The following is a 23,747-nucleotide window of genomic DNA, read 5'->3' as shown; positions in this document are numbered from 1 at the left end:
CTCCCAGATGACTAAGAACTACTAGGTTCATAATAAATGTGAATACTGCATAATGTATAATTAATTCAAAATTAAAGATAACCCACTAGTAATGACACAAGTATTACCAAATCCTTCAGAAGGAATTACTAATTATTTGGATCAGTATTCTAAAGTGAAAAGCATGATAACTCTCGAATATTGTCTGAAGTCATTGTAAGCTTTTGAGGTTTTTGTAAGGTTTGGGTAGTAATGACTCAAGTGTTACTACTTCCTTTTAAATGAATTACTAATTATTTGGATCAGTATTCTAAAGTGAAGATCATGGTAACTAGTAATGACTCAAGTTTTACAAAATCCACCTGAAGGAATTACCATCCAAAACCTTACAAAATCCCCAAAACGTCAGTCATTACTAGAGAGTTATGCTTTTCACTTTTGAATACTGTTCCAAATGAGCAATTCCTTCTGAAATATGTTGGTCATCATTACTAGTGTTAATAGCAGTTAAAATGTTAATATTGTGTTACTCAGTTGTTCCTGTGTAGTTATTCATTAAAGGGATAGTTCACTTTGAAATGAATTTTTGATATGTTTTAGCTTACCTCAAGGGCATCCAAGATGTAGGTGTCTTTGTTTCCGCAGTAGTTTCAATTTTGATATTTTTAGGTCAAACCGTTCTTGTCTGTCAGTCATATAATGCAGGTCGATGGTCACTGTCTCAAAACACAAGCACAGAGTCCAAATTAAAACAATTCCCCATCATAAGTACACATTGATGGCCTAAGACACGAAACGAGCGGTTTGTGTGAGAAAACAAACAGTATTTATATCGTTGTTATCTCTTGAAAACAGCACACATCCAAATGATCTGACGGCGCGGGCGGGTATAGATATATACATAGATGTCGCCTTGGCTACGGTTTCGTTCCAATGAACTGCAGTAGCGAAGGCGACATCTAGTGTATACATCTATACCCGCATAGATATTTACACTAGATGTCGCTTGGCTACGGTTTCGTTCCAATGAACTGCAGCAGCCAAGGCGACTTCTATGTATATATCTATACCCGCCCGCGCCGTCAGATCATTTTGACGTGTGCTGTTTTCAAGAGATAACAACGATATAAATACTGTTCATTTTCTCACACAAACCGCTCGTTTCGTGTCTTAGGCCATCAATGTGTACTTATGATGGGGAATTGTTTCATTTGGACGATGGGGAATTTGGACTCTGTGCTTGTGTTTTGAGACAGTGACCATCGACCTGCATTATATGACTGTCAGACAAGAACGGTTTGACCTAAAAATATCAAAATTGAAACTACTGCGGAAACAAAGACACCTACATCTTGGATGCCTTTGAGGTAAGCTAAAACATATCAAAAATTTATTTCAAAGTGATCTATCCCTTTAATGACGGAACATTATTCTAAAGTGTTACCAATAATTATTCATTAATCATTAGATATTATTGATCATTGGATTCATTTCAGGTAATTTCAAGTTCAGATTGTGACCAAAAGTGATAACTTCTGAGTGGTTGAGTTGTTAGCTTTGTAATTAGGCTGTCCGGTTTGACCATTTCAGCATTCTTTCAGTTTTATAGACCCCCTTGTTTATTGCAGATTTACCGATCGGTTTCCAACACGCCATTATCCTGAAATCAACCGATCACAGTCATGTTCTCGTGTGACTTTTTGCCTGTATATTTATTGCTGAGATTATGGCTGTGTTCCAATCAAACATATCTTCTCAGGATATTGCTCTGACAGTTAAATTTTTTACTGACGTTCCAACTGGTGATTAAAATTCCTTCATCTGCAGGACGGAGAAGTTGTGACTTGGCCTGAATTGCACTTTTGGCTGTTTGATTTAAACCTAATTTACTGTCCTGTGGCCTTGTCCCATAAGCCCTGTCATTGATTGAATGTCAGTTTTGGAGGATTTGTGTAAATGAGAGCTGGGCTGTTCCCTTAAAACGGGGAGGACACGATGCCTAAATAGGCTAAGTCGTGGGTATACATTTATGCAAATATCTCCACACATGCATATTCTGATTTAAGGGTAGCTTGAAAAAGATGTGTGCTATTATAGTAATGATATTTGCACTGAAATATAGGAAAGTTTTTTGATGTTCTGCGCTGCTCTTAAAATAAACATGGCCTTGTGTGCTCCTCATCGCCAGCCTGAGCTCATTTCCTGTAATAAAACATGCACACTGTAATATATTAAAATGTCTTTCTCTCTTTGCTGGGGGTGCTGTTGCTCATCCTGGATGCTCTATTGACTATCTGTTTCCTCTCAGGGGAGATAAAAGGAACACACCCTCCAGCCCCGTGAGCACGGGTGTTGCGTTCCATAACAATGCCTCTGGCCACTATTAGCATACCCGGAGAACAATCCATCAATTTGGGTTAAATTGTACAAGCTGTGCTACTGTTACACACACATTCCTAATGAACTTATGAATACGGTGTTGCAGTGTGGCTGTGCTGCAGAAATCTGCATATGTAAAAAGACACATCCCCAAATTACATTTGACTTTGAATGAGCATATTAATCAGGGAAGAAACAGTCCCACTCTGAATGTGAGACACTCCATTTTTTTCCACCAAACAGCTGATGAATCAAGGAAGGTCACACCTCATGAGACGAAGAGATATCTTAAGTGTCTTGTATGGCATTTGGAAACATCCCAGTGCTTTGGAAGTGTTCAACGTACAAGACAAATTGGTATGTGGTTGCAATTTTAAATAATACAATTTTTTAATTCAAAATATTTACAAATTTTAATTCAAAATAATTAAAACACTATATTAATATTCTAAATTTAAAATATGTAAAAGATCCTAGCTCACTCTCGAGACCAGGTTTGCGAACACAGGGACCTAGTGCTCCGGCACCTAGCCCACCTGGGCCTTCAGGTCAACTGGGAAAAGAGCAAACTCTCCCCCGTGCAGAGGATCTCTTTTTTCGGTATGGAAATCAACTCGGTCGCCATGTGCGTGCAGCTTACGAGCAAGTGCGTGCGCGCAGTCACTGCTGACTTGCCTGAGACAGTTCGAAGGCAAGAGTTGATGGCGGTCTGCTTGGCTCTGCACCGCTTCCGTGCGTTGCTCAAGAAACAACACGTACTAGTCCGCTCAGACAATACAGAGACAGTAGCGTACATCATCCGACAAGGTGGTCTACGCTCCTTCCATATGTCGCAACTCGCCCTCCACCTCCTCCTATGGAGTCAGAAGCATCTGAGGTCGATTCGAGCCATTTATATCCCAGGAGACCTGAATCGTGCAGCCGACGAGCTTTCACGGTTTCAGCCTCTTCCTGGAGAATGGAGACTCAATCCCCAGACGGTTCAGCTGATTTGGGAATAGTTTGACGACGCACAGGTAGATCTGTTTGCCTCCCACGACTCTTCACATTGCAGCCTGTTTTGCTCCCTGACCGAGGGCAGACTCAGCACGGACGCACTGGCGCACAGCTGGCTGCGGGGCCTCCGCAATTATGCGTTTCCCCCAGTGAGCCTTCAGGGAGGATGAGGAACAGGTCATATTGGTTGCGCCTCATTGGCCCACCCGGACCTGGTTCTCCGAACTAGTACTCCTAGCGACAGCACGGATCCCTGGCCAATTCCTCTGAGGAAGGACCTCCTTTCTCAGAGACGGGGCACCCTCGTCCCGATATATGGAACCTACATGTGTGGCTTCTGGACGGGTTTAGGCAGATTTGAGTACCCTACCACCTCCGGTGGTGGCTACCATCACTTCCGCTAGAGCATTGTCCACGCGACATGCTTATGCATTGAAGTGGAACCTCTTCGTCACCTGGTGCCCTTCTCTCCAAGAAGACCCCAGAAAATGCCTGATCAGTGTCGTGCTTTCCTTCTGTACATTATTATTGGCACAAAGGTAATTCCATATGCCCACAGGACATGTTCTTGCATTCAAAAACAGCTGGATGTATTGCAATTGAATGCAACAGAATGCAAAAGTCTTGTTTTTGTAAGTTTAAAAACTTTAAACCTGACCTGATCCCATTGAGCACCAATGTATTAAATAGACAACATATTAAAAAAATTTACTGTTCAAAAGTCTGGGGTCAATAAGATTTTTTAAAAGAGGTCCTTTATGCTCACCAAAGCTGCATTTGTTTGATAAAAAAAATAAAATGCAAAAACAGTAATATAGTGAAATATTTTTAAAAATAAAAATGTAAAATAACTTTTAAATTTTAATATATATTAAAATGTAATTTATCTGAATTTTTCTTCATTGTCACATGTATGGAAGTAAAATAATGCCAAATGTTTTTGAAACAAAAAAGCCTGTTGAATTGCACTACTTGGGGGAAAAAGAATGCATTGCATTAACCATGCTTGCATTTTAATGCATTGTATTTTTAGGGCTTGCATTTTTATGGGCTGAAATTCAGCATGGTTGAATATTTAAGCTGTGAATATTTCAATTCAAAACATTTCAAACACATTTTCATTATTAAAAATTCAATAATCCATATTCACCTTTCGTATTTCACTTCCAAAATATTCAAACTGTTTAAAAATACAACCTATAATATTCAACAGGCAATTTTCGGTCCATTTTATTTCGCTTTGCAAGTTTGCTTCCACAAATTCAGTTGTTCAAATTCGACAGAAAATGTTATGTTGACATACAGGATGACATCTGCTGTTAGTCGACCTCACCAGCAGGTGGTACAACAGGTCGTCAAAGACGAAGACCAGTAGTGCAATTCAACAGGCTTTTTTGTTTCAAAAACATTTGGCATTATTTTACTTCCATACACATGATGCTGATTTGGTGCTCAAGTAACATTTCTTATTATCATCAATGTTGAAAACAGCTGTTTAATATTTTTGTAAAACTGTGGGAAAAAAAATAGGGTTCTTGAATGAATGTTCAAAAGAACCAAATTTATTTGAGATAGAAATCTTTTAACGGGGAATTGGGGAGAAAAACAGAGCTGTGGTTTATTTCATTTTTATACAAGACGTTGTATTTGCACAAAATGGCAATAAATATATTTTAAGAAATTTTTTGTTACATTGCAACAGTCTTTTCTGTCACTTTTTATCAATTTAATGCAACCTTGCTGAATATAATTAAAATATGTGCCTACTTTTAAATGGCTGTCATTGGAGAAAGATTTCACAGTGTTGTTATGGCATCTACCATCCATTTTCATGCTGTTCAGCTAAACCTTGACCCTTTTGATTAAACTACTTGTCACTGAATGGATTTTTTTGCATAGTCTTTCATGTAAATTATTTTTAGAGATATAATTGGGAACAATGACAACGCTAGTTGAGACTGCAAACAGTGACCAGACCAGTGGTTCCCAAACACCCAACATAAGTAATAAAATCATATGCATATGCATATATCTGCATATGCAGCAAAGGATCCATGGATTCTGGGTGTTTGTATATGTGTATGACCCTTGTAATGACTTGTATCAGGGACAATCTGTTTGGGGACTACGCAATATTGTGTGTTTTGCAATTAGCTCTGGTTCTTTTAATTAGTCTGAGTATGTTACGCTTGAGAGCTTCCAATTACAGATTGACGTCTAGTCCGCGCAGCGTATGATAGATGGGAAATTCATCAGTCAGAAAACAGAACTCAGATCATTTGGATTCATCCCACATTCTGAAAGAACCGAATGATATCATGTTTCATGACTGGAAGGAGAGCGATGGAGCTTAATAGTGAAAAAATAATAGGAAACATATGGCAAGGAAGTTAATCAAGTTAAATCAAACGAAGTGCTGTCTAGGAACCAGAGTGTTAGTGTGATTCTCGCAAGTATGAAGACATTAGCATGCCTTGTGCATGTGTGCTTAGCACTTACACGAATCCCATGTGATTGCATTTTCACACACTTAATTATATTGGCTTATGCAGAGCATGAATTAGTGGCAATAATGACTGCTCTGATCCATCACTGTAGCATAATGAAAATTATTCCTCATATGGCCGTTTTTTTTTTTTCTTCGATTATTGTTTTCCATGGTCGTATATGCTACTATGCCCATGAGGCAGCAGATGTGTGCTGCTGAATGGCTTCAGTTTTTGTATTAATCAGTGAGGCTGTTGAGAAAGAAATGTACCTGCACATAAACACTAGCAGATGCAAATTGTGTGTTTAGCCACTATTCATTAATCTTGTTTATCATTCGGTTTGTCTCACCACCTGATCAACTCTGATTTACTGTGAGGTTTCTGTTTGTTTCCTTTCCTTTTTTTTTTGAGCAGAACTCTCCTAAACCCAGCTGTATCTAGCACATATATGATTATTTGTACTTCAAAGTTGAGCCTGGGACACGAGATACTGCTGCGTGCTGAGGAGGCTTTGTGAGCCGCCCATCTACCCAGGCTTGGTTCAGGTAATTCAGTGTGAAATACTGACGTCTTGGGCATCCATTTCACTCTGTGCTTCCCATTCCACTTCATGTCTGCTGCAGTGATAACGTAGCTACTAAGTGAGTGGGTAAGTCTGATGATATCTGGCTAATGGATTTAAATGATGTTCCCAGCTGGATGTCTCACCCAAGGGCAGCCATTTTCCTCAGCTTCCATTCGGTCCAACAGCTTCACATTCTTATTAAACCTCTTGCGTTCCTGCGGAAGCAACACCTAGCAAATCAACTTGCAGAGTGCAATGAATATTACATCACTCCCTCAAGGTTCATGAGATCGTGGGTCGCAGACAGCCAAGGTTGCCTGTTTTTTCTGTCACTTGTCAGTGGTATTTTGCATTAGATGCTGCTCATCCATAATTTCAAGCAGGACGCACATTATTCAGTGTGTTGACGTAATTTCCACTGAAACAGGAAGACAGGGCGGGACATATCGAACTACCCATCCCCATTTTTAAAAAAGCCAATAGCATTTAGTTTATATCACAGCTTGACCAGAGCCGTTGAGCTCTGTAAAGCCGCATTTTCCTCCTATTCTCTAACCATTTATTCTCATAATCTCCTCCATTTCGCTTTAAAATATAGCATTCTATGCAGAAATTAAGTTGGTCCGTTGCGTTTTCTGGTATGCGCCGACTCACGCCATGTGATCACCATGTGCTAAGTACATTTAAGCAGCTGAATATTAGCATAAGAAAGATATAACATAAAGAAAGACAGGGATCAGAAATCTAAATAGTTTGTGTATATTGTCCGCAAAATATGAAAGTGTTCCATTCACTTATGAAAATAAAATCTAAAGGTCAGTAATATACCAACATCTGTCACATTTGTAAAAAGTTAAATAGTCATCATTATCCTAATGAAATGCATCAATCGCCATCTTAGTTGTATATACCGTAAGTTTTATTTTACACTAAAAAAGTTTAAAACATACTGAGAATGTAATTTAAAACCTTTGTTTTGTTCAAAGAATTATAGGGCAAGGTTTATTAAATTCATATTTGTGTAAGGAAAAGGCATTAAAAAAATGTTTTTTGTGTGATTTTTGGAAAAAAATATTTTGCTTAGAATATTAAAGTAATATTACTAAACAATATACAGATACGAAGCACATTTTTTTTAGTAGTGATAGTTTTTATTGTTTACCAGCAAGTGGTGGAGACATATACAGGTAGCCTGGCTCCGCCCTCCTGCGTACTTGCGCTCAATTTTATTTCCCTTCAGTACTATGTCTGGGATTGTGGTGTATTCTTTGGTTTTCTCCGGCCAAAATTTTGGCGGCCCAATCAGCGAACAGAGGGAGTGGCTGAGAACGATGACGTTGATGTCCTGCGTTAGTTGTAGGGTTACGTCACGACCAAAGGTTATTGATTGGTTATGGCAGATCCAGAGTGGCTCTGGGCAGATCCAATAGTTTTAAACTTCAACAGAATACTCGCCTACAAGGAAGTTAACACTTGTCAATGGAGAGAGGCCAGACTCTCTGTACAAATAAAATGTACGAGAGTCTGCTAGAACCAGGCTAGGAGACATAAATGGTTAACTAGAAGTCTCTAGAAACTAGAAAGCATAAGTTGGTGAATAATTTCGATGTTCATTAAGAGTCAACTTACTTTTTACAAACTATATAAATTTAAAGTGGCCCTTTTATTTACATGTAGATTAACGTTGCCATCTTCTTAAAGTTCTTCTCTAAAACACCAGTAATAAAAAAAAAATCACTTTTAGTTTTTAATTTTGTACTATATTTGATCTAAATCAATTAAAAAAGATTACGATGTCATGACAGATGACTGTAAATGGCAGCTACTATTGAAAATGTTTTATTTTTTATTTAATTTCACTGTTGTTTATTTATCGTTAACTGGCCATAATTTGAAACAAATGATCATCTTATCAAAATGTTAATATTGGATCATCACTAGTTAACGTCTTGCTAAGCTTTGTAACCTACTGTACAATAAAAGCAAACCTAAATTTATCACTTGAACACTTTGCATCTCATATGTGCTTTTTAGGTCTATACCACAATTAGACTATTTATCAGCCTGCTCAGTGGTTGCTTAATGGATTTTTTTAATTTTTTTTTATATTGCAGACACTGCACATTTAAATTTTACATTTTTTTTTTATTCTTATAGAAACTTATATACTTAGATTCCCATCACTTCTACTTTTCAGCTTTTTCGTGGTGCAAGTATATATTTTGTATGTGAATCCTCCTGATAACTTTCCTACAGAATAGTTTAACACTGAAAAGTAGAGGTTTGTGAACTGTCTGCACTCTGCACTTATCTGCTTGGCAGAGTTTTCTGTTGCTCTCATGATGTTTGTTGAGATTTGCTTTTCTGGATTACAGCAAAAGTATATAAGTAAGATGACATCTTTAAGGTCTAAAAGACAATGCTATGGTACTTGTGATCTATTATTGACAAACCCATGAGCATGCACATACTCATATGTTCTTGCTTCCACACACACTTCAATACACCTATACAAAAACATTGAGCTATGTGTCAAGTTGTTCCCTTTCATAGGGAAATCCACGCTGCATCAGTTGCTGACGCAGCGTCGCATTCACTTCTCAGGGAACCGGGGTTACATACTGTACGCAACCCGAGACGTTTTCAATAAAGCACTCAAACGTCTTTAATTGCACGTAAAATCAACCAAATCAGTCATGATATTTACAAAGGATTAAAAAAAGCTTTGTTCATTTAAAAGATTAATTTGCTTAAAATATTTGTTCACTTAATAGATTCATTCGTTTAAAAGTTCTTGGCTACGTTTCCCAGAAGCATTGCAAACCTAAGATGATTGTAAAGACCATTGTTGTCAATGGTTTCTACAATCTACCTGGGCTTACAATGCTTTTGGGAAACATAGTTCTGTTCACTTAGAAGATTTTTTTTCACTTTTAAGATTTGTTCATGTAAGAGTTTTGTTTAAAAACAATGATTCGTTTACGACCAAAACCAGGGATTATTATTTCATACCGGCAGTTCACATCAACTGATTTTACTTTCTTGTTTGCTTGTAACCACTTCTTTACACTTGCGACTACTTTTTTATACGTGTTTGCATAATTGATCTCAATTACCTGCAATTATATACAGAATTCTTGAATATTTTTAGAAGAGTTGAAGCTACGACCCATGTAAATCTTAGCAACTGATTCTTTATCACAGTTTTTTAAGCAGTCTAATACTTTATAAATGCACCACTGTTTCCCTCCACACCAAATATAGGCTCTATTAACTATTTTCTGTAGGCTGATCCTCTCCTTTCTCTCTTATTCTCCTCTTTTGTTCTGACCATGTGAACTCCATCTTTAAACCATAAAGTTCTTTAGTGAGCATGATGCAGGTCAGGGCCCCCATGCCAGCACTGTGATTGAGTTTCATGCTTAGCCTGTTGGGGGTTCTGAGCGTCCAGCGTTGCCTTCGAGAGGGAAAAGAGTGGAAGAGGCGGCTGGCAAATCCTCCAGCAGGAGGGCGAGGGCTCGTCTTTGGCGTGGCTCTTTCACTCAGCCTCTTCTGCAACCTGTGAAATGAAATTCCAACACAGCTTTACTCAAAGCTGACGCGCCAACTGCCATTACTTCCCCGGCTTTGACTTTTATTTCCCCGAGCCGTGAGGTGCCAACCACAGCGGCTTTGTAGTAAAATTCGTTTGATGTATCATTGTTGTCAGTGCTAAGCAGATCACCACTGTGCATGAATATATCCACCCTAGAGTCTCCACAATGAAAGCTATTTCCATTTTCTACCCTTTTTTCCTTCTCTCTTTCTCTCTCACGCCATTTTTACATGGTTGTGTAAAATGAGGGAGGCACGCGGTCTCTTTGAAGAGCTTCTTTTTCGGAAAATTCAGTCGAAGAACCCTTTTGAAAGATTGGGATTTCACATACTCCACTTTAAATATTAATTCTCCACCTCCTGTAGCCAAGCCCTTTGTCATCAGACCTACACATTCCGGCAGAATTTCACTCCTTCTGACGGTTACGTGTGAGTCTATCTCGACGAATAGCGCTCCCTTGGCTTTCTCTGCATTTTGATATGTTTTGACATAACAATCCATTCATCCTAGCAATGAGCACTTGAGCACCTGTCGTGACTTCACAGAGAAACTCTCGCTGAGACGATCCACTTTACATTCCTGTTTTCACAAAGTACTCTTTTTGTGGTTTGAAAATATGTATTCAGGCTTCATTTTTTCGCTCTCTGTGTCTGAGATGATTTTTATATTTGCTGGCCTTATAACCTCTACTGCATAGCATAAGATTGTCGAAAACTCACTCAGTATAGTCTATAAACAGGTAGAGAATGCAACTAAACTAAGTCGTACACTCAGAATTCCACCATAAATTTTGCAGTTTCCGCAGGAACCCCCGTCATTCATAAAATTGCCTGCCACTTATGTTTGTTTCCTCAACATTTTGGCTACATCTGCTACCAGTATGCTTGGTTTAACACATCTCACCATTTTTAAATCCATTTAGCAAATTATCCCACAAAATCAGTTGCAAAAAATACAGAGAATTTCCCAGATTCCATCTGCTAGCAAAAAGATTTGAATCAATCAGCATTAGCTTTTGATGGCATGGAAAGGTTCACCTTGGTGAAGAGATACTGCACTTCGCCCTCTACTGGACACATCTTGACCCTACATTTGAGCCATAACGGCAGTCCTACTCCTGTGTGGGTTTGATTCTCTCAGCGTTGAATGAGAAAACTGCCAATGACCCATTACAGTGTTTGATCTAACAGGGCTCTTCAGAGTATTCATTGAGGTCATGGAAACCAGTGTTTGCAAGATGGATACATTTATTTTTAAGTGCAACAAAGCTGTCAGCTGTGTTTCTCACAAAATGCCTCTCTAACACCAGAGCCTTTCAGCTGCCCATCTTCCTACAGCAACACCACATTAGAACAAAAAATGCTACTTACTTTAAATAGCCTTTTTGTGTGATCATGACATGTGCTTTATCAAGTGCCTGCTTGTAAGCGTAAATTTTTGGCAATGCAAGACCTTTTGTTTTTGCAGTAGTTGTTGAGACAGCATTTTCTTAGGGTCAGTCATTAAGTTATATTGGTATTTATTCATCCACATGTTGTCCATTTGATGTGCTTTCTTCATGGAACACAAAATAAGTTGTTTAGCAGGATGTTTACAATGCTGTTTTCCATACAATGAAAGTAAATGGTGATCAACTTTCATATTTCAAAAAATTAATTGTGCACTACACTCCAAATACATTGTTTACAGAGTTAAGATATCCACAGCAATAGGAATATTTGGACACACTTTAGATTAGGGTCCAATTCTCACTATTAACTAACTATTAACTGTGACTTTTGCCTCAATAAGCTCCTAATTACTGTTAGTATGGTGGTTGTTAAGTTTAGGTATTGATGAAGGGATGTAGAATATAGTCATGCAGAATAAGGCATTAATATGTGCTTTATAAGTGCTAATAAATAGCCAATATCCTAGTAATATGCATGCTATTATGCAACTAGTTAATAGTGAGAATTGAACCCTAAACTAAAGTGTTACAGAATATTTTCTGTGAACAAAGACTTTATTTTGACTTCAGAAGATTTTGAATATAGTGCAAACGTGTGCAACACTGTTATAATACTTTTATGAGGCATTTAGACTGTCATTGTATGCAAAACAACATGAACATCCTTTCTAACAGCTCCTTTTGTGGTCTGCGGAAGAGAAAAATCATACAGGTTTGGAGCGAAATGATTCCTTTAAGGATTTATAACTTGACTTTAAGTCTTGTACAAAAGCCTTTTAGTCTTGAGTTCACTTTTATGCTACTTACAGATAATGTCTCTTTAAGGAATCTAGAAATCAAATTAACTTACACCATGTGCGATCTGGTAGAAACTGGCAGTGTGCGGCCCCTTTATTATGTTAAGTCACAGATTAGAACGTGTGAAAACTGATATGATCATCCAGATTTGCTTATTAAAGATATCCTGCCGTCACTGTTTCCATGACATCGAAATCAGAGAATCCAGGGCTTTTTGGAATGAAACTTATTAGAACTGCTGGTGACAGGAGGAAGATGTTTTGTTTTGTTTTCCTGAAGATTCAGTTGAGGGGGACTGTAATTATGTAATAAAAAAAAGGATAATCATATCTCTCTGCCTCTTTCTCAGATTCAGACACATCAAGTCAGAGTTGCGAAGACTAATCAAAAACCAGCCCAATGACCAATAAAACCAGTCCAGTATCAAAACACAAAATGTTTTTTTTTTTTTTTTCATCGTTATAAAAATATTTATTGTAATATGTTTTTTTGTTTTTGAAAAAAGTCTCCTATGATTACCATTTATTTAATACATAAATACAGTAAAAAAACAGTAAGACAGTAATATTGTGAAATTTATATAATTTTAATTCATTTAATATAAATATTATAATAAATGTAAAAATATCTGCTTTGTATTTTAATATATTTTAAAATGTAATTTATTCCTGTGATTGCAAAGCTGAATTTTCAGCATCATTACTCCAGTCTTCAGCGTCACATGATCCTTCAGAAATCATTCTGATATGCTGATTTGGTGATCAAGACTCTTTCTTTATTTTTATTAAAACCAAACACAGTTGTCCTATCTGCTTCCATAAAAAGTAGCATCCATCTTACCTGTTTTGATTAGCAGAAGATTGGCTGTTGGTTGGTCAGAAATTCTGGCATTCAAATCTAATTTGTGTGATATGTCAAACTTCAAACTGCTGGACAAAAAAATAATCTCTCTCATGGGAACAGTTTAAAAGTAGCTCAATTCAATGGGGAAAGCTGTAACCTTGTTAACCCTGACCAAAATGTGTGTTAGAGAAAGAGTCTTTCTTTCTGAGAGTTGTGTGTAATGTTAACCAAAAAGCATAAATTATATTTTTCCCCCGTATTGATGAAATTGAGAATTGAGAATTGACAGCATTGAGAATAACACGGTGACCTTACTTTTTTGTGGATGTGTGAGTTATTTGTAGAGGGACGTTGTATACTGTTCTGATTCTGAGGGGGGAGGGAAATCAGAGAAAAAGAATGTTTTTTTTTTTGTGTGTGTGTTCCTGTCATGCAACCGGGTGCGAATTCAATTGCAGTTCCATATTCCACATTTGTATTTTGATATTAGGAATTTTTCATATGCCGTTTTGTTTTAACTAAGTACTGTGAGGCCGGAGCAGCCAGGCTGATCAAAACCAGGCCTGGGCAAATTAAATAGCTTTGGTTTTATTCATTGTTTTTCAGCTTTGTTTGCATCGCAATCAGTAGAGACAATGCTATGCTCTGCTTTGGAAATCTTTTCTGAAAATGCTGTGGCGCTGGACCAAAAGTAAATTGCTTTTTTGCTGTCTTTTTTTTTTTTTTTTGGTTGCTGCTGGGATGCGTTTTTGTTGAACTAAAATAATGAGAGTAAACCACCACACACTCACACCCACATACGTCGCATTCTACATCCTACACACACCAGGTGTACAAAAACAAAAGGGTCGATAAACGGCCGCTTGACTGCCCTTTCATCCATTGGCAGCATGCACAAAAATATGCCTTTAAGCTTGCATTCAAACATTTTGATATTACTCGTGAGTCGTGACCATTTCTTTTTCCTATGTTAGGGTGGAGGCCGGTTTCCAGAAGGTTTTACAGGTGGATCTGGAGGTCAACGGGTTGTTGGATCCTCTGGGAAGTCGCTCAGTGACATGGCAGATTGAGTACCCCATCTCTCGGACCCTTTCAGACGAGATCCAGACCCTCATCCGTCTGGCACCACATGACCTTGGCGGCATTGTGCCATTGGCTATGGTGAGTTCTGATCAACTCATGTCTGTCATTCTAAACAAGTCCAAAAATGTAATGCTGTTCTTTTGTCTTTTTATTGTTACTGTTTGCATATAATATAAATTAGTGCTGCTTTTAGGCATAATATAAGATGCGTCACACAGGAAAGACAGGAAATGTTGATGTGTCTTTTAAAGCAACAGCATGACTAACACTTTAATTAGCTCTAATTTGCTTAATTGAGCGTACAATTTGCTTTAAGACGGGTAATTGGGTCAGAACCAAAAGCATTTCATTTAAAATTAGTGGAAACTGTGTGTGGCCTCAAACAAATAATGTTAACTACCAAGATAATAAGAATTATTTCAAACTATGTGTTGCCTGGGCAGTCACAGCTGGAGAAGTGTGTGTGTGTGTGTGTGTGTGTGTGTGTGTGTGTGTGTGTGTGTGTGTGTGTGTGTGTGTGTGTGTGTGTGTGTGTGTTGTTCAATGTTGGTGAGTTGACTGAACCCATGTGCAGTTTATTATCCCATGGAACATATACAAAAATAAACAAACACTTGACTTACTGACAGCAGGTTGACACAAACAAAGCTAGGCAATGGAAAACATTTTGTTTTATTCAGCATGAATAAATATGGCGCATTAAATTGATAAAAAGTGACAAAGTCATTTATAATGTTACCAAATATTTCTATTTCAAATAATTCATATTCTTTTGAACTTTCTAATTATCAAAGAATCCTGAAAAGAAATATGAAACCGCACTACTGTTGATAATTCAACATTGATAATGAGCATGTTTAAATGATTTCTGAAGGATCATGCGATACTGAAGACTGAAGTAATGGCTGATTTGCCATCACAATAATAAATTACATTTTAAAAAATATATTCAAGTATATAAAGGATGAATTCATGGGACACTGATTGGGACACTTTTCCAAGTCATCTTAATGGCAAAAAGTGTCCCAAAGGCTTATGACAAACTTCAGTTAACTGTTTGCCTATCTCCAAGTGTTTTTAACTTGGACAAACAGAATCTCATTTTTTCCATACTGTGTATTGACTACCAGTGAAATCCGGTCTGGACACAAAATGAGGCTCTTGTCTAATGGACATTAATCTTTGTTATATTAAAACCAGTGGCACAACCATAGACACAGCCATACTTAAGTTGGACTCTATTGCCATGTATCCATTGAATCCTACACAGGTTGATGTAGCTTAAAGTAGAACACATACAGCATAATACTGCTGGGCATATGTTTGATTTTGACATTGGTGGGGTCATAAAAGTAGTCCGCAGAGCACCAATTGTTCAATTCTGAATAATGAGATGCTGCTGTTACCAATAAAATTATCAAAGCAGCTATCTTTACACTGAAAAACAGTGCTTATTTAACCTGAAAAACCAAACGGTTATTCAAATTGGGAATAAATTATGTACAGAAAGCGAGCAAAGAACATTCCCCATCACTGAAACCGTCAATGACTTTAGCCAGTCTCGCAAATCGAAGCTGACTACACTGCACTATGAATCTCTTACAGTACATCGTATCTGCACCTGTTCAGCGCACACTGATCTCTAGAGTTTTCTGCTAATTTCTTCTGCACCTGTGGCTAATTTTAAATGCCTTAGTTTTAATGCTCAATGCTGCTAAAAAAACTAACAAAAAACATGGAAATAAATCTTTGATGCAACCTTAGCATATCTACTTGTAATGCTGTAATATACACTTTTCATTCATTTTTTACATTTCACTTTAATCACGACAGTCGAACTAAATTATTGCCAGGCACAATTTAGTAGTCGTTGGGTATTGGTAGGGACATGTCCCTAGTGTCCCTACTAAATACGAAGCCCCTACTGCTGTGTGATGATATTATGTACACTTTCATTCGCTAAACTATTGAAATGCACAAGCAATGACATGCAGTCTATAGATTATTTATATATTGCTACATTTTTGTTGATTTCAGGGGATTTTGTGCTTTGTGTGCCATGTATATACCACAAATGAGAAAAAAAATTGAGTGCGAGTTTCATCTTTTTAAATAAAGCGAGAGGCTGAGCCAAGGAGAAAAATAGTTTTTGATTAGAGATGGGCTACACGTCTGCTCTTCATCGGCTTCTTTTCAATAGGGCGGTATGAAGAAGATGATTTAATTCTGATGTGAAAAGGTTGGTCTATTTTCTGTTACCTCACAAACAGATGAAATCTGAATGCCCACTCTCGTTAGCTAAAGCGTTTTATCTTTCTTCTTTCTCCCGACTTTCACTTTGGTTCTTTTTTTTGCATAGCACCTTGAATTATATCAACCTGCCTCTTTTGCAAAGCGTTTTAATTGCGTCTCACAGTGCGGCGTTCTCACACACACACACACACACACACACACACACACACACACACACACACACACACACACACACACACACACACACACACACACACACACACACACACACACACACACACAGCCGACGGCAGCTTTTCCCCTTGTCCATAACGATGACATTGCCATCAACACACCTTGTTAAACTTAATCAAGACTTCGTTAAGCCGGCAGCAGAGTCAGCGGTCAGCTTTAATCACCCAGAGCTCGGCGATCCTCTCTCCCTCTCTCTACCTGTCTAATGTAGAGGAACTACGCAGATTGGTGTGACAGGAACAATGGCATATGTTAACAAAGGCAAGAGACTCCAATCCGTCCCATCGGAGGCTTCTGCTCCGTTAGAATTCGCTTTTTCCCCTCTCGCGGACACCGGCTAATTCTGGCCTTCCAGCTGTCTCTTCAGCTTCATTAGAGAGGACAGCCCCGCTCCCCACTCGATGGCCAAACAAGCGCCATCAGCCATTAACGTAAACATAGTCTAGCCATACAGTAGTGGCGAAGGCGGAGAATGATGTAATAACGTTGTAAAAATGATGCCCTTACAGCCTGAGCTCGACACCAGTGCATTTCACACAACAATCACGGCCGCAGACAGCGAGACAGCAGCCACCAATCACTTGTGTTGTCTGGCCCTCTGACGGAGCGCATTTGTCTTGAGCTCTCTCGGAATGCTGGGAGAGCAGATTGTTGTGTTACACAGCAGGAGGGGATCAATGTAATCACATCACTTTCAACTTTTTGAATGAGGAGATGCCCTAATAGGATTTGGCAGTGCATGATACCCTCAAAATGCAGGAAATCTGTTCTGGCTCATTAGGATGCATCAGCGTGTGTGCTTGCTCTCACTCGCTTTCTCCCTTTATGTGTGTGTGTGTGTTTGTCTGTCTGTCTTCCTCCCTCTCTGATTCTATACCTCACAACTTTTGAACCAAGTTTACTTAAGCTCCTTGTAATTGGCCGTTCAGCCCTCTCGAAGGAAAATTTGGGTCCCCACTGAGCTTGTTTTCTGTTGACTATTGAAAGCGCTCTCATTCTCGTTTGCCACCCTGTCTTCTCTCAGTGCTCTGAGAGTTTGTTCAGAGAAAAGGAAAATCAAATAAATTGCCAAGTCAGAGGCATCTCCTTTCAAACCCTTCTTCTGATTTTTTTTTTCCCCTCCTTCCAGTATTTGTTTTGTTTGGTTCTTCGTAGCCTCTTGGCCTTAGTCTTGAGTATCGGTGTGTGTCAGGCTTTACTTCACAGCTCATGGGTTTCTCTGTTCTCTGAGCGTTGCTAGCCTGCTGTTTGTCTTCCTTCAAGTCTGTTTGAACAGTGTCCTCTGTAAACCTCCTACACGACAAGGTAACTCCTTTTCCTTTGTGTTCTCTACAGGCTGTAGGCCATATATCAGGCAACATTTTTGAACGACTCATCAAATTTACATGGATAACTTTCTGCTAGTGGTTCTTTTGTTGCTGATAATTAGGATGCACTATATATCGGAACTTTATTGGAAATTTAATTGTGCATTATCATTTCTCTTATTTAGCTAACACTCACTTAAAGTTCATCTTTAAAAACATTAATAATTTATTATTTAGCAAATCTAAATTCATTAAATATTAATAGAAAGAAATTTTAATAATAATCTAAATTAAAAAAATATTTATCCTTTTTCATACTGTACATTTGTATGCTAGTCTAGTGTACTCTTATACAGTGAGGAAAATAAGTATTTGAACACCCTGCTATTTTGCAAGTTCTCCCACTTGGAAATCATGGAGGGGTCTGAAATTGTCATCGTAGGTGCATGTCCACTGTGAGAGACATAATCTAAAAAAAAAAAAAATCCAGAAATCACAATATATGAGTTTTTAACTATTTATTTGTATGATACAGCTGCAAATAAGTATTTGAACACCTGTCTATCAGCTAGAATTCTGACCCTCAAAGACCTGTTAGTCTGCCTTTAAAATGTCCACCTTCACTCCATTTATTATCCTAAATTAGATGCACCTGTTTGAGGTTGTTAGCTGCATAAAGACACCTGTCCACCCCATACAATCAGTAAGAATCCAACTTCTAACATGGCCAAGACCAAAGAGCTGTCCAAAGACACTAGAGACAAAATTGTACACCTCCACAAGGCTGGAAAGGGCTACGGGGAAATTGCCAAGCAGCTTGGTGAAAAAAGGTCCACTGTCTGAGCAATCATTAGAAAATGGAAGAAGCTAAACATGACTGTCAATCTCCCTCGGACTGGGGCTCCAAGCAAGATCTCACCTTGTGGGGTCCCAATGATCCTAAGAAAGGTGAGAAATCAGCCCAGAACTACACGGGAGGAGCTGGTCAATGACCTGAAAAGAGCTGGGACCACCGTTTCCAAGGTTACTGTTGGTAATACACTAAGACGCCATGGTTTGAAATCATGCATGGCACGGAAGGTTCCCCTGCTTAAACCAGCACATGTCAAGGCCCGTCTTAAGTTTGCCAATGACCATTTGGATGATCCAGAGGAGTCATGGGAGAAAGTCATGTGGTCAGATGAGACCAAAATAGAACTTTTTGGTCATAATTCCACTAAACGTGATTGGAGGAGGAAGAAGAATGATGAGTACCATCCCAAGAACACCATCCCTACTGTGAAGCATGGGGGTGGTAGCATCATGCTTTGGGGGTGATTGTCTGCACATGGGACAGGGCGACTGCACTGTATTAAGGAGAGGATGACCGGGGCCATGTATTGCGAGATTTTGGGGAACAACCTCCTTAGAGCATTGAAGATGGGTCGAGGCTGGGTCTTCCAACATGACAATGACCCGAAGCACACAGCCAGGATAACCAAGGAGTGGCTCTGTAAGAAGCATATCAAGGTTCTGGCGTGGCCTAGCCAGTCTCCAGACCTAAACCCAATAGAGAATCTTTGGAGGGAGCTCAAACTCTGTGTTTCTCAGCGACAGCCCAGAAACCTGACTGATCTAGAGAAGATCTGTGTGGAGGAGTGGGCCAAAATCCCTCCTGCAGTGTGTGCAAACCTGGTGAAAAACTACAGGAAACGTTTGACCTCTGTAATTGCAAACAAAGGCTACTGTACCAAATACTAACATTGATTTTCTCAGGTGTTCAAATACTTATTTGCAGTTGTATCATAGAAATAAATAGTTAAAAAATCATACATTGTGATTTCTGGATTTTTTTTTTTAGATTATGTCTCTCACAGTGGACATGCACCTACGATGACAATTTCAGACCCCTCCATGATTTCTAAGTGGGAGAACTTGCAAAATAGCAGGGTGTTCAAATACTTATTTTCCTCACTGTATATTGACAGTTGTACAGTTTTTCTCATCCAGAAAAATTAACGAAAGGTATAGATGTCTCTTCTTTTTGTAGTAGCAAGAAGCAAATCATTGTACAACGCTGTGTCAATTGCTTGTGTATTATTTACTTTCTTCCCAAAAGTTAGTTCCAAAGTAATTGGCTGGAATTTATTTTTGTCCATAGTTCAAACTGTAAAGTGCTTCACTGTTATGTAGTGTTGGGTTCGAGTCCACCTTAGTCGTGTCAGTCGAGTGAGAGTCTTTAACCAGTCGAGTCCGAGTCACTTCTGAGTCCAAAAGGGCCCAGAGTCCTAATCGAGCCCGAGTCCAACTAAACAATACTGTAATTCAATAAGTCAAGAGTCGAAAATGCAGTGGTGAGGGGACAGACCTACAGTCTTTACAATGGCATGCACTGTGTATAAAGGTTCTACATGTAATTTCCATAACTCAGAGCCAACTTAAAACTATTTTATTTTTGAATGCAGTTATGATCAACAAATTGCATTATTGGAAGTTTATTGTATGGATCTATGTTTTTAAGTTGATTCATATTTTGGTAGGGCTTTGCCCTGCCTGCCTATATACACGAGCCACACCAACACACAATAAGATATGAAAGCGAGCTTAATTCAGCATTCACGCGCTGACTGATCGGTGAGCGCTTTCTGTAAGCGTGAGTGTGTGCACACAGAAACTCGTCTTAGACAGCTAAGGCAAGACTTAAAAACACATAGGAATGATTGACTTTCGTGACAATGCAGTACTGACCCAATCTGGCCAGTGACAATTACGTCAACTGTCCTTAGAAAATTTCACCGAATCCTTGGACTTGGAAGGACTCTGAAAAAAATTTCAAGTAAAAATGCATCCGATTCAGTGAAAAGTCCAAGTCCGTGAAAAGTTGTACTCAAGTCCGAGTCCAAATTCGAGTTCCACATCTCTACTGAACAACACAAAGGAAACATGTCCATTGAGGCTGGTCTACCAACCAAACCAGCATTAACCAGCTTAAACTAGCTCATCTGTTCTTTTCAGCAGTTGTGATCTTTAGAATGCATTTTGACATTTCTGATCTTTGTCTGAGACCAGCGACCTTTTATCTGAGCACAAAACAAGGGATTTATCCTTTTACACTGTGATCCAAACAATTTATTATGAGAATGTCTTTGAGAGAAGTCATTTAAACCTTGCAGTTTGAAAGAGTGCTCACCTTTCCCCAGTATTTGAGATTTTTCTGTATTATTGCTTTATTTACTGTTGATGCAAGTGTTTTAACCCCCTGCAGCACAGGACTGTGTAGCACGTGCAAGAACACAAAGAGAAAAAGATAGAAAAAAATTGTGCAGTTGTCTAAAAGAAATGCAAGTTGATTTGTGACTGCTGAGAGATTTAAAATGCAGACAGAAGCGTGTTTTTGTGTGTGGCGGCTGGCCTCGGTAAACCTGTGCCCTGCCAGTGAGCCGTGGGGATCGATGGTCCTCGCTGCACGCTACCTCATTACTATCAGCATCTCACTCTCTCCCTCCCTTTCTCTTCACCGCCACTGGGCACACGACTGCTGCCGCCTTATCACACTTATCTGAAACTGCCTATGTATTCATTATCCCTCACCTAGAGGCCTGCACACAACACAGGGCATATGGAATCTGTACTTCCACATTTCACTGCCCCAGAGTTGCAGGAAATGAGAGAGGCAATGTTAGATGGCGATTGCATCTAAGTTTGAGTTTTTAGCAAGTGTTAATTTAAAATAGTGGTGTACTGTTTCAATATTAACTCACAAACCCTTAAGAGCTGCAGGTTGCAGTAGAAATAGACAGATAATTGGTTTAACCGATTAAAAAAAAAAATCATCAGTTATTGCTCTTCAGTATCGAGTCTCGCAATAAGAGTCTCACCTCCCTTCAAATGTTAAAGTACTTATATTTGTAGTATTTGCCAAAATTACTAAGGTCTTGTCCACACTAATACGTTTTTGTTTGAAATCGCATCTTTTTCTCTCCGTTTGGGCCTTCCGTCCACATTGAGATGGCGTTTTTATGAATGAAAACAAAGCTTTTTGAAAACGCTCTCCAAAGTGGATAAATTTGAAAATGCCGTTTCTCATTGTAGTATGGACTGTGAAAATGGAGGTATTTGAAAACGATGATCGCATGATTAGTCATGTGATGCCTATTGTACCAGTAGATATTCATGTTTATACTGGTATTGTGCCTGTTATGTGCTATTCACTTTCACACAGTTGCTAAAATGTTACTTTGCACACTCTTCATATCACAGTCGCAAAGATGACAGAAAATTTACATGTGTAGTAAGCCGTTTTTTTTTACGTTTCAATGTGGATGAGAAATTTTATGAAAATGCCGTTTTCAAATGTATCCGGATTAATGTAAATGTAGCCTAAGCCTTTTATGTACTATAGCATTATTAGTTTTGCATATGCTTAAACACACACATATTGGTCCTAAAAAATGCTTTTTTTAATATGTTGGTCTCTAGTTACCAAGCAGTAGAAGTTGTCTTGTTGGTGCAGTGGAAAGGTATTATTACTGAGATGAAATACCGCTCCCTCCCTTTGTGTTTGGCATGATTCAAGGAGGAAATGTTCCTGGAACAAGCTTCCTGTCATCTTATCACCAGAATTTGATCTTTGGGGCCAAGGTTAGGGCTTGAACAGCGTTCATATGAATGAGGGTTGCTCATATGTTTTAAGGGTAGCTAAGGGTTAGTGAATGTGTTTTGCTTATAATTGTTTGATAAGAATGTTGTACCAGGACCAACAAAAAAATCTTGATCCAGGAACAATTTCTACTTGGCTAAATCATGCTGTTTCTATGAACATGCAATGTCATGAATAATCCAGCATTTACAATTTAGCAATGGTAGAGGAGATATCCATTTTATGCTTGTGTCCTCTGTTCATAATGGGTCTCATAATTCCTAGAAAGAGTGCATATTTAACCAAGCAGTGAGGTGGAGAGGCCTTGGATCATGGTTTGATGCGAAAACGGTAGCACAAAACTGTGATTATCCTCATGCTAGCGGCTGCAGAGGGATGCTTGGCTGACCCAGTGACTGTAATATGTTCAACGGCAGCTAAGCGTTTGCTTCATCTCTTGGCGCTATTACTGAAATCAATAGCCATCTTCCTCTTTGCTCCCTGTTTGTCTCCACTGTTGTGCCATTTTATCAGAGGCTCTGTCAGCAAGACTCTCGGAGGCAAAAAGGCTTCAGCCCTTGCTGCCGAAGAGCTGGGAGGACCTGCGGTCTTGAAAAGAAAAACAGCTGTCGATCGATGGCTCTGTAATGGCATGTCTGCGGCATCAGCTGTGAGGATCCACACGGGGTGCCAATGCATTCAGCGCTGCCTGTCCTCGAGCGTTAGACCCCGTGTCCCGTTAGAGTCGGCGTAGGTCCACCACAAACTGAACCAATCACCTGTGCTGATATTAACCCTCCGTTCCCTAACCTGCAATACCTCTTTAGACCCTACAAATGCTGCCCAAAAAGTATAATGGCCTTTTATCGATTTACCTCCTCCTCTTTCTCTCTCTTTCTCAAGATAGTGTGAAGCCATTTAAGAGTAAGTGTGTGTTGTAGAAGCACTGCCCTCCCGTAGAGACGGTCTCTAGGAGAGCGTACGCCAGCCCAGCCTGTTCTTGAAACCCAGCATCCACGCATAGTTAACACTAATCAGTCAGCGGTCCAGGGAGCAATGTTTACCGACAAGCCAGACAGCAGCGGATGACAAGACTGCATGAATAACACATTGTGCTTGGATTCATCGCCCTCCGTCTGGAACAGAAGCTCATAGGAG

The 23,747-nt window shown here is 39.0% G+C and overlaps 1 protein-coding gene across 1 annotated transcript in view; it reads left to right on the top strand.

Annotated features, from left to right (window-relative positions):
- Positions 1 to 23,747, top strand: part of LOC308705650 (transmembrane protein 132C) — a gene marked incomplete at its 3' end in the record, with an annotated part of 110,467 nt that overhangs the window by 65,172 nt on the left and 21,548 nt on the right. Inside the window, exon 4 of the mRNA XM_081390764.1 lies at positions 14,069 to 14,255. Within this exon, the coding sequence (XP_081246890.1) occupies positions 14,069 to 14,255 (187 nt within the window). The remainder of the gene's footprint in view (positions 1 to 14,068; positions 14,256 to 23,747) is intronic.

This window comes from Scardinius erythrophthalmus (genome assembly GCF_964197995.2).
Source record: "Scardinius erythrophthalmus genome assembly, chromosome: 17".
NCBI classification, from domain to species: domain Eukaryota; kingdom Metazoa; phylum Chordata; class Actinopteri; order Cypriniformes; family Leuciscidae; genus Scardinius; species Scardinius erythrophthalmus.
The sequence above is the reverse complement of the archived record's forward strand: the minus strand, read 5'-3'. Positions and strand labels throughout refer to the sequence as shown.